Source organism: Prionailurus bengalensis, chromosome E4 (genome assembly GCF_016509475.1).
Source record: "Prionailurus bengalensis isolate Pbe53 chromosome E4, Fcat_Pben_1.1_paternal_pri, whole genome shotgun sequence".
Taxonomy (NCBI): Eukaryota; Metazoa; Chordata; class Mammalia; order Carnivora; family Felidae; genus Prionailurus; species Prionailurus bengalensis.
The window spans coordinates 7,146,056-7,158,467 of NC_057360.1; the positions used below are offsets into that span (position 1 = coordinate 7,146,056).

A 12,412-nucleotide genomic window follows, 5' to 3' on the forward strand; every position below is an offset into this window, starting at 1 on the left:
GGCCCTGGATGGTGGGCAGATGAGGCAGTGGGATCTGTGGAAGATCTTGCTTTGCAAGAGCAAAGGTCATAAGCTGAGAGTACAAACCATCCAGTAGGTGTTGGAAGTTTGGAGAGATTTAAGAAAATGTGAAATAGCCCTTTGGGAGAGTGGGTGAATCAGTGGATTGATTAGCAATGAGGAGAGTGGTTGCTTGGGAGCACTGGGGCAATCCCCTGGTGATGCAGCCATGATACGAGGTTTGCCTTTCTCCAGCCACGCATGGCTGTGCAGGTGCAGGAGTGAAGGGCGCATGTGTTGCATGCTGGAGGGCAAAGCAAGGACAGGAAGAGGAGAAGGGCAGAAAATAGAGGTCACATGGAAGACCGCGATTGCACGGATTGGTTTTGATTTCCAGCTGACGTAGGGGAGGAAAAGACCTCCAGGGCTGAGATATGGTGACATGGTGCTGTGATCAAATGGGTCGCTGATCCTAGTGGGGGCAAAAAAAAAAAAAAAAAAAAAATCACTGGAGTCAGGATAGCAGAGAAAGTGAGAGGAGAAGATAGAGACTTGTGGCAGACAGTGGGGTGCATTACACTGAGATTCTGGAGCGTTTGCAGCTGGTGGTGATGACGTGAGAGCCAGTGGCTGAGGCTGAGTGGGGATTATTGAAAGGGATGGTTCAAGGAGACGAGACCCCACAGCACTGGGAAGGTCTCTTACATGTGTACTGACATGTCCAAGGTTAAGACACAGGCAGTGATAGGCTCCATTGCAGAGAGAAGGGAGAAGAGAGCTGACCTGGTGGGTCAGTAGACCACGGGGACACTCAGGACACTGAGTATTGGGCGATCTCCTCTGATGGCATGAAATTCGAGCTGGGGCTTCTTTTGGGAGAAGGGAGGGGGAAAGAATGGTCTCAAAGTGGCAGGGAGGGGCAGGGAGGAAGTCTGCTGCCATCGTCATCCAGTGGTCCAAGGACTAAGAGGAAAGCAGCTTTGCCTTGAGAGGACCACAGGGAGAGCAGTAGTCCCAGAGGACAGCCAAGTTGGTGCCAGGAGGTGAAGGGAACGTTGAGAAATGGACGATATAATAATAGTATTACATAGATGATATAATAGGTGTTTTGTTAAAATAGATATTATAGGCATACATCATGTAATAGATCAGATAAGGCACAAATTGTAGAGCTGTTTCGTGCATATACAGCTTTTTAAAAAAGGCAATGCAGTATCCAAAATCAGATTCTTCTTATGTGATTGCAGCGCCCTTCCTAAATGTATGACCTATGACTTAGAGAATAAACAGCTGCATACTAAAATAATACTCCAGCTGAGCCCCAGCACATAAGGGTTTTTTTTATCAGCTCTTTGTGGAATAAATGAATATAATGTCATTACATCGGGTTGATATCAAGGAGAATATAGCAGAGACCTAGAATTTCTATGGAAATGTTCTGTTCCCTGTGACGGTTCTGATATTCCACTTAAATATTTACTGGGAGTTGAATATCTGCTATATGATGGTGTTGTATAGGACAGATAAAGTGCCTGCTTATTGGAGCTTAAGTTTAAAATAAAAAAATATTTATTTACTTTTGAGAGAGTGAGACAGAGTGCAAGTGTGGGAGGGGCAGAGAGAGAGGGAGACACAGAATCTGAAGCAGGCTCTATGCTGACAGCTCAGAGCCAGATGTGGGACCCAAACCCACTAAGTGTGAGATCATCACTGAGCTGAAGTCAGACGCTTAACCAACTGAGCCACCCAGGTGCACCAGTGGAGCTTAAGGTTAAATGGGTACAAATTCATGGGCATGAGACTAGATTTTTGAATGAAGAGTCTTGTTCATTATTAGATATTTTCCAATTAGACTTCCAAATATTATTCAGAATCTTATTCAGAAGTGGGCCCATTTTTATTTATTCATAGCTAGACCTTTTTATAGCCCCACTATACTTGTGGGACACAGATATGTGTGTGTGTGTGTGTGTGTGTGTGTGTGTGTGTGTGTGTGTGGTGTATGTGTGTGTGCTACATATGTATGTGTGTGTATATGTTTCCTTGTGGAGGAACGGGACAGTAGACAAGGGAGGAAGGAATCACATCTCTGTTATCCTTCCTCTCTTCTCCCGTCAAATATGAAAGCCTAAGTTATTGAGTAGAGAATTATTGGAAATTAGGACATTCACTTCTTTTGCAATTCACTAATGCTATTTCTATAGATTGTAGAGTACCATTTGGATAAGTGAGTGGAATTTATTTATTTAAATATATACAGAAAAAATAAGCAAGAGCGTTCTAGGCATCTTTATGGTGTTTTATTATAGATACTTCCTTTTTTCAAACACTAGAGACATTATTTTTGTTCCCATTCAAATGCATACGTGGCAAGAATTAGACAGGAAATCCCTTGAACACAGTGGCCAGCGTGGGCTTTGGTAGACTGAAATCACAATATCCCTTTGAAGGGACAACAGATTCTTGGCTCCAGATCTGTGTTCCAGTGTGAAAATGTAGGCCCAGAGGGGCCAGATCTTCCTATTTTTCAAGAGGAATAAAAAAAAAATTAGATTTTAATGAGTTCCCATTTTTAAAACGTGTTTACTGTATGACAGAAGCTACAGAGAATATTCATTCCACAGGTGGCCAGTTTGAGACCTCTGAATTAGACCATCCACAAACACATGCATCTACGATGGTCAGTGCATAGTCAGTCCAAGTAGGCAGACTGCCTTGCGGATTTGTGCCCTTAGAGTGCAGAAGTCCCAGTATTCCCCATTCTGTATTTACTCTGTTTACATTCTGTGGTGATGGAGATGTTCTGTCGTGTGCTGTCCAATACAGTAGCTACGAGCCACAGAAGACTACTGAACTCTGGAAATGTGGCTAAGGTGACTAAGGAACTGAATTTTTATTTTATTTGATTTTAGTTAATTTAAACGTAGTCACATGTGGCTACCAAGCCTTAGCCAGTGGTGTCTTAGCCAGTGGCTACCAAGCCTTACCATGGTGTCTGTAAATTCTCATCCTCTCAGAAGCCCAACCGAGAGTTACTGAATCGAACCAAACAAAGATATGTTTTTGATTCGCAAAATGGAGCAAGGGAAGGCAATACACCCACCCCAATGTTCAAAGTTTTATACGTCTAAATATATGAAGCTTACAAATCAAGCTGACATACTCTTAAGTAAAATATGTTCCATCCTCCTACCTGGACAAGTATTTCTTCATAATGGCCTGGAAGGCCAGGTTCAAATTCAGGACTCCTGGACTCATCAAGTACTGGCTTGGAGCATGTGGTGTGGGGAGAGCTGCCCCCCCCCACACCAGCTCCATCCTGCACCACAATGGCCTGACCAGTGAGCCAGGATAGAGTGGAACTTTACCTAACTGGGACTCAAGGACTGTCAACGGACACTTCTGTTCCTATGTCATGTTCCACCTGTTCCCCCTTTTGGCTGTAGCTGCATCTGACTTGAAGACACCACACGCAGCTTTGCAGAACTGCCATACAGAATGAGTTCCTGGGTTGATTTGGGCCTAGACCTACCCTCTGGGACAAGCACTGTGATCGGATTGATGCCTCTTGGGACCTCACGGAAATGCCTACCTCACTGCCTCCAAATTGAGGGATAATCACTCTTCTGGATGGGCTTGTGCTGAATTCTTCGGAGGCAAAATTAGAACTGAAGTTGGCTGCTGCTTTTAAAGAGCATTTAAGAACTGAAACAAACAATGGGCACAGATGTGACTCTGGCCGAAGGTTAATAAGGAGAGTTCACTTCATTAAGCTCCTTATTTACTATCACTAAATCATCTTGGGCAATATGCCTGGGCAGACTTTTCTTACTTGGGGCGATCATTTATGCCAAAAGAATTGGGCAGGCGAAGAGAGCTTACAGATTGCTTTTAATCCGTGGGTAAATCAGTCCAGCGAGTTCCATGTGATTAAAGTCATTAGCTAAAAAATCAGGTATCTTCATGCTTAGGATGTGTTCCTGGATTATCCTCATCAAAATAAAGTCTTTCAAATGATTTCTGGTATTAAAGTAGATACCAAAACATAACAGTTGTACTATATGCACACATACTTGCATGTGAAACCCTTGAACTCAGGGTCAGTTGGAGGATGGCTTGGGAAGCTGGTTTTGAACCACTGATTGGTCACATTCTTTTCTAGTTGGAGGCATTCACACAGGTTGTACCCGGTAATGAAAACTGGTCACCAACCGCTCAGGCAAAGCTGGAGAACGCTACCCTTGTTACACTGCAGCTCCCTCCTGTGGTGAAAAGGGAGAATAGGAACATAATCCATGCCCCTGGAAGAAAATAGATGGTCCCAGGCACAGAACCAGAGAGGGTCAACTGAGATGGTCTGCAAAGATCCTGGGCCTCCATTCAGCTGTCTCCATAATTCAGGATTGTTTGCAAAGCAGGATTCATGTCTTCTACTGGATAGTTTAGACCCTGCAGAGGACTCTGTATATGATGGTTGCTACCCTCCTTGAGGGCATGTGCCTTTTATTGCTATCTCCTTAATTTTTCTCCCTACTGTATCCACTTCTCATGGTTAGAAACCATCCTGCATGATTTCATATCTCAATAAATAATACCGTGATAGAAGTTAATGGGAATATTTTACTGCCGAAATATGTTTTTGTTCTTTGTTTCCTTCTGTGTGAGTGTTCTCGTAATATAAATACTTGGCAATCTTGGGTGGTTTTAGGAAGTGATGGCTTCTTTTTCTCATTGCCTTGACCTAAATTTTTGTCTGCCAACATCAATTCCCATCTATTGAAACAGAAACCTTTGACACATTACTAGAAACTGAAAGGCATCCCTACATGCTTTGTGGTTCTTAGACTGAGAAGGGCTGCTTGAGATTACATTTGAAAACAGCGCCATCTTGCCCACGTGCTTATTTCTAAGGGATCCTGCAATCACTGGTCTATGGGTGCTCCTGTAGCCCTGCCTTCTGAACTGGCTACAACTGTGAGGCTGGACGGGGGTGGGGGGTGGGGGGTGGGGGTGGGGTGAGGCCACATGTATCCCAATAACAGCAAAACACTGGGCAATACAGGAGGGTGGGATTTGGGGTTAAAAGTGGTGATGGGAGAACCGTGGAAAGATAACAGTCCCCAGCTCTTCTCTTTGTTCTCTTGAGGGGGTGGACAGGCATAATTTTGCTGCTGTGGAACAATTAGGAACCTACTATCCTTGATTTGCTGTGGATTCTTACCTCCAGGGGATTGTGGCAGCAGAGAGTAGGTGTTATGGTGGCCATGGGAGCCTCTAGTCTCTACTGGCTCCTTTTTTTTTTTTTTTTTGGAATGCCAAGTAAATGCTATTCATGCAGGACCAACATTTTAAATACTGACCAATGAATCACGAGCATTCTTTGGAGGGAGGTAGTCATGTTTGGTGGGCTTCTCATACACATTTTATTTTTTAAAGATGTTATTTGTAAATAGTCTTTACACCCTATGTGGGTCTCTAACTCACAACCCCAAGATCAGGAGTCACTCGCTCCACCAACTGAACTAGCCAGGCGCCCCTCATATACATTTTAAGTATCTTTCGAAGATGCAGTAAAGATTTCACTGAAAAGATAAAATGGATTTTTTATAAGAAAACACTAAGGGGCGCCTGGGTGGCTCAGTCGGTTAAGCGTCCGACTTCGGCTCAGGTCATGATCTCACAGTCCGTGAGTTCGAGCCCCGCGTCAGGCTCTGTGCTGACAGCTCAGAGCCTGGAGCCTGTTTCAGACTCTGTGTCTCCCTCTCTCTGTGACCCTACCCCGTTCATGCTCTGTCTCTCCCTGTCTCAAAAATAAATAAACGTTAAAAAAAAAAAAATTAAAAAAAAAAAGAAAACACTAAAAGAGCTAGTATAGCTATTTGTACACATTTGTAAAAGAACTTCTCTCTTTTTCTTTTTTTTTTTTTTCACCCTTTCAGGTTCAAAGGGGTGGAGGCAGCTTGCCACTGGGCCTTTCACCCCTGGCTCTGAGACTCTACATTGTGTATCTTGAATGTCTCGGTATTCAGGGATATGTGGGAGGATGGGGCCATAGGGGTGCAAGAGGAGAGGACTGGCTTTTTGGATGTCTACATTTTTTAAATGTTTATTTATTTTTGAGAGAGAGAGAGAGAGTGCAAGCAGGAGAGGGGCAGAGAGAGAGGGAGACACAGAATCCGAAGCAGGCTCCAGGCTCCGAGCTGTCAGCACAGAGCTCGACACGTGGGTCAAATCCATGAACCTCGAGATCATGACCTGAGCAGAAGTCAGACGCTTAACCGACTAAGCTATCCAGGCACCCCTGAATGTCTACATTTTTAATTGAAAGAATTTACTATTTTTTAAAAACAATATTTGGGGGGCAGGGGTAGAGAGATGGAGAGAGAGAATCTCAAGCAGGCTCCGTGCTGTCAGCACAGAGCCTGATGTGGGGGCCAGATCCCATGAATTGTGAGATCATGACCTGAGCTGAAGTCAAGAGTCAGACACCTAACTGACTGAGCCACCCAGGCACCCTGAAAGAATTTACTATTTTATAGGAAATTCCAATTTCCCCCCACTTCTCACCAGAAGTTTCTAACTTTCCTGCTGGTGGGGTCTGGGGCTGGTATCAGTGAGGGGGATGTGATTCAGTGATTCAGTGAGTTCTGACAACATCAAGCCAAGAAGTCTTAACAATTTTGATTAACACAAGTGTCCAAACAAGTCTTAACATTGACAGACTCCTTATTCAGTCAGCAGACAGACGGTTATTCAGAAAGGCTTCCTCATATTCCCTTGTGGTTTCTGCCAGATGGCAATTTATGTGAGAAGACGTTCGTTCTTCTCAGGGAAAAATAATGCCGATACACCGTATGGGCATCTTTAGGGTGGAAACAGCACCGCTTCTAAATCTGCGTAGGTTTGTGTGGGGCTCTGATGCGGATGTAAGGGAGTTTCCCAGTGGGCCCCATGTGTGCAGGGGCCAGGAAGCAGGCACAGGTACTGTGACTTGAGGGGACTGAAGGGGGTTCTTTGGGACAGAGGTAGTGAATATTTGCAGGCATGGTGGGAGAGCAGAGTTTAGGGGGCCCGTTCATGAAGCCCCCGAACTGCCCTGGTGACTCATCTTAGTCTCATCTGCAGTCGGTGGGGACACCGCTCACAAACTGTGTGCAGGACTCACACGCCAGCCATGGAGCGAAGCCGTCAGGGGCGTCTTCCTGATGGAGGGAGGAGTGACCTTGCACTTTGAAGAACAGGGAGAAGGAAAGGAAGATGCTTCGCTGACACCACGGTACGGGTTTCCAGAGGCTAGCAGAAAAGAGGAGACGAGGCTTTTTAAAAAATTATTTTTATTTTTTATTTTATTTTGTTGAGAGAGGGAGAGAGAAAAAGACAGAGTGTGAGCAGGGGAGGGGGGCAGAGGGAGAGAGAGAATCCCAAGCAGGGCTCAGCACGAAGTCTGACGTGGGGCTCGATCTCAGGAACCGTGAGACCATGACCTGAGCCGAAATCAGGACTGGGACACTCTGCTGACCGAGCCACCCAGGCACCCTGAGACAAGGCTCGTTTCCTGGTCACACGGCAGACAGTGTCACCACCTCATTGCACGTGAGGGCAAGTGTGCTGGGGCACGGTGCAGGGAGCAGCTGAAGCAGTGGGGAGTGTCCTAGAGATGGGACCATGAATGGGGCTCAAAATGAGCTGAGACCCCACACTAGGCTGTGTTGGCTCCTCCTAGCTCGAGAGAAAGTGTCTGACATTTCAGGGTTCCAGGGCATTGCTTTAAGGGTGTACATGAATTCAGTAAGTATCTAGAACCTCCTTTGTTGCCAGCACTGAGCTACATCTTGGCCACAGAAACGGGCTCTGGTGTCTCACCTGGGCACCTGATTTGCCTACTATGTCTGCTTTCTTCTTTTAAAAGACTTGCCTCGTGAAAAGGGAGTAGTTTTCTTGGACTCTGTGGATTCACAGCTATTTCTTGATCAGGCCTGATGAACGCTATGAATTCTTTCTAAGAAATCAGAACCCTTGGCCATCGGCATGGATTTTATTCCTTGTGTTGAATTTGCAAGCTGTGCTGGAAGTTATTCTTGCCCTTTCTCGCCTAACCTCTTAGGGGGTGTGGACCTTTCTTTTGGTGTGAGGAAAGCTGTCACGAGAGGAACCCAACCCCAGCCTAGAACACATCAGGCTCCAAGTAAAAGGAATTTTAGCAGTTTGTGGGACTGCTCACATTTTCAACAATTATGGAGAAGTAACTAATTCAGCAATAAATATTATACAATGTGTAGATGCTGTATTAGGAACACAGAAGGGAATAAAACCGACGTGGCAACCATGTTACTGGAATCTATACTAAGCGAGGAAGGAACGGCAGATAAACAGTTTAGCAATTAATAGGTATTTTTGCTTTTGTGTACTATTTATTTAATTTTAAATGTTTATTTATTTTTTTTTAACGTTTATTTATTTTTGAGGCAGAGAAAGACAGCGCATGAACGGGGGAGGGTCAGAGAGAGAGAGGGAGACACAGAATCTGAAACAGGCTGCAGGCTCTGAGCTGTCAGCACAGAGCCCGACGCAGGGCTTGAACTCACGAACCATGAGATCATGACCTGAGCCGAAGTCGGACGCTTAACTGACTGAGCTACCCAGCCACCCCAGATGTTTATTTATTTTTGAGAGAGAGAGGCGGTATGAGCAAAGGAAGGGCAGAGAGAGAGGGACAGACAGAATCCCAAGCAGGCTCCACACTGTCAGCGCAGAGCCCGATGTGGGGCTCAAACCCACAAACCGTGAGATCACGACCGGAGCCGAAATCAAAAGTTGGGACACTTAACCGACTGAGCCACCCAGGTGCCCCTATATTATTATTTTGGAGTCCTGGCCTGAGCTTTGATTGTGTGGTTGAATCCTTCTGAGATAGACAAATTTTTAAGCAATAAAATGTTGTCAAAACCTAGGAAAACAAAGAGCCCAGTGATTTGGTATGAGTGAGCAGACCTGGCTTGATTTAAAGCCTCTTGGCAGATACAGTCCCTGCAGGTGAAGAGCTTCTGGCTTATTCTTCAGGATAACATATGTTTCGTAGACTCCTTTGATGAGCAAAGAACTTTTCTTCCCACATGTTTGGATTTGACAGTGTGACACCGAACACTGTAGTCCAGACTTAGGTCCTGTGTTTGGTCCTTGGCACACCAGTGACGGAGCTGCTGCGACCCTGGTTGCCTCAGGTGCTCACCAGCCTTGCCCTCTCCCTTCCTCTCCATCTGGCCAGGGCTCTCCTCTCTGATCTGAAGAGTGGCGGTTCTGGTCAGGTTGGAGGTGTGTGGACGTGGGCAGAGTGCCTGTGTCCCCTGGGTCAGCTTGAGCTCCTGCTATGATTTCATCCCACAAAGCAACACAACCATCTCAGTTGAAAAGGAAAAGAGAGCGAGATCTAATTGAATGTAGCAGCCTTCGGTATTTGCTTAAAATGCTGCATGAGAGACCCGAATTGCTAAGAGCAGGTTCTGGGGGGAAATTCTGAAATTGCAAACTGCAGCCCTTTCTCCTCCTGCTTGGTTTGGCTGATTTCCAAAGCATCCAGGCCAGCAATTGAGGGACTGAAATGTAATCGGTGGCAATACATTTGTACCACATGAATCGTTCTCTGCCTCCAAAGCCTCCCGTGGCTGTGGGAACAGCACAGCAGCAGCAACAGCTCCTGGCTGCTGGACTCTGCAGGGAGGGAAGACTGGATCACAATGGTAAGAAACTCCCAAGATTTCTGCAGACCTAGTTTGTTGCCTGGGAAGGAATACCTAGCATCTGCTGGTGACAGTGGCTGTGGGTCGCATGAGACTGAACTTGAGCTCTGGGGCACTGTCAGCCTTTTGCTCAGAAGGGCAGGGAAACCCTTGGCACCAAGGTACTGACTTTTGAAAAATGATTCCTTTCATGTCAGGAGTCTCGTAATTAATAAGGACCCTTTGCGGGACTCTGCCGGGGAAGGACAGTCCCACAGTGACCTCAAAGGAGAGCCCTGATTAATGTGGTCTCTGATATGTGCTCTTCCTCGGAATGCAATTGTCATTTCCAGGAGCCTGCCTGAAAGAAAGAATCGCCTGCTTTCTCGATGTTTTCATGCGGGGGTACAAACCCATTCATAATGAAACAGCTATCTTTTCTGACTAGTGAGTTGTCACTAGTTGATGGGAGGCATTTGCAGATTAACCATTACTAGAGCAAACTTCAGAGTGTTTTTTTTCCCCCTTTCAAAACTATTCTATGTAGACAGTGACAAAAGGAGCCCATGTTCTAAAGGAAAGTGTAAGTGACTTTGGAGGAAGTTCGTTTGATTTCACTCTAGCAAAGCCAACACTGCCAGCGTGAGGCATGCCTTCGTGGAAGTGTGAGGTCTTTGGACGAGGTGTGGGCTTCATGGGAGGACGGTGTGCTGAGGTCGGGGTCGGCTGTGGTCTCTGTGGCTTCTCCGTGCACCTCTTCTCCTGTGCCCGTGATGCAGGACCGGTGGGAGGATTTGGTGTTAAGAGTGAAGCCACTAAACGTTTTCTTTAATAGTCAAGGGATGAAGGACAGTGGTCATAATAAGATTATATAACATTTAAGAGAAAATATAACCTATTACTGTATAGAGAGAATGCCTGAAATACATTTATTTGACTGCACAGCTGATGTGTGGGAAATGATTATTCTGTTTATAATCCAGATGAATGAAGAGAGTTCTGATGAAGGGGATGTGGGAATTTTTAGAAGTCTGCCTTTCCAACAACTCTGAAAAGGGGACACTGGGAACCAGATTTATGAAAATATTTCATCTCACTTCCTGCCCTCATCATCCGTCCTAGATCGCTAGGAACAGACCCTGGAAACAGCTGCAAAGTTCAGGGTCAAATTTTCCCCTCCTTTATTGATATGTGTTACCCTTTATTATTGCATCTGTGCTAGAAACTCTTCTAACCTGTGGAGAAGTCACATAAAAGACTCATCTGTTTCTCCTTGACCAGCCGGGTGCATAAATACCAACATATTCAGCATAAGGGTTAAGTGGGGCTCCTTACTGCTGTGGAATGTTTTGCTTGAGTTCTTGAAGCATAATAATTCTTCTCTTCTCTTTATGAGCCCAAGAACATTCCTTTAAGGATTAAAAGGACTGGGCTGAAATGCAGATAGAGTTCCTGCCAGCACACTTTAAGCGTGGGCATAAACTTAAGCACAGTGACAATCTTGTACAGTATTCAGGGAGACAACAAGGAGCCACCAGGGACTGAGTCACTTAAATGCAATAGCACAACCTAATGAAAGTATGTAGACCTCTTTTTTGATTGCAAAAAAAAAAAGTTGGAAAAATTACCCAGTTGTACATTAAAATGAAAGCTTCCGTCTAATTGAGCTTTTCTGAACCGCAAGCACTAAAATGGTCATAGTTTTGTAGGGAGGACATTCTAACCAGCTAGTTTTTGCAAAGGGGACTATATTTCCCCTTCCCTTGTAGTGAGAAGTCTGTCCAGAGAGCAGGGGGTTGAAAAATCAGTCTTTGATTGTAAGGGGAGTGAATCTGTGGGTTAGATTTTCGTGAAGTCCCTTCCATGATGAAAAGGAAACCAATCATGTTTCTCATCATGCAGATGTGATCAGTTCCCTTACTTATCCAAGAGAAGAGACACTCAGTTGTGTTTAAAACCCTCTCCTTGACCTCATTATTAGAATCGGGAGCATGTCAGGGCTTGCTGGCTGTTTTACCAAATAAGTCAGCCTGCTGTGGGCTCTGACTTCAGATTGCTTCTTTTTATTTTATTTACAAATTTAAAGGAAATTCAAATCATTAAATCCACCCCACATAATTGCAAGCAAGTTATTTCAAAACAAAGGAAATGTGTGAATGCTTTTAAGTAATATTTTACAAATATTGAGGACATATGTGCTATGTGCCAAGTGTTTTTAATACTTTAATAATCCTTATCCTTGCTTTTATTTATTTTTTTTATATCCTTGCTTTTAAAGACAGATTATTATTAATAATACTGTTGTAATGAGGTGTAAGGTTCAGAGAGGTTAAGTACTTTCCTAAGGACACATAGCTGGTAAAAGGTAGTGCGAGGCTAGGACCCTTACTTCTTACGACCCTTACTTCTTAAACCTGTACGACCTTGAACAGGTCCACCCTGTACAACCCTTACTTCTTAAACCACCTCATCCTACAACCTGTGAAGGTATATAGGAAGGTGAGCCAGGCCAACCTTAAGTGACCCAGCCTCTAAAACTTCAAATAATCTTTAACATTTCTCTTTCCTCCTCATATCCAATCTGCTCCAAGACAGGTCTGTTCTTTCTTGGTGTCACCTGTTTGGGTTTCTTGTCATTTGCATACCAACACCATCATTCTTTTTTTTTTTTTTAATGTCTATTTTTGAGAGAGAGA

At 44.7% G+C, this 12,412-nt stretch overlaps 1 protein-coding gene across 3 annotated transcripts in view; it reads left to right on the forward strand.

The window, feature by feature from the left end:
* PLD5 (phospholipase D family member 5) overlaps positions 1 to 12,412 on the forward strand; it is a 419,450-nt gene that overhangs the window by 65,476 nt on the left and 341,562 nt on the right. Inside the window, exon 1 of one of the 3 annotated variants that reach the window (XM_043568871.1) lies at positions 9,286 to 9,737. The exons of the other annotated variants lie outside the window; for them this stretch is intronic. Within the exon in view, the coding sequence (XP_043424806.1) occupies positions 9,735 to 9,737 (3 nt within the window). The 5' untranslated portion in view covers positions 9,286 to 9,734. Of the gene's footprint in view, positions 1 to 9,285; positions 9,738 to 12,412 lie in introns of those variants that run through there. 3 annotated transcript variants of the gene reach the window in all.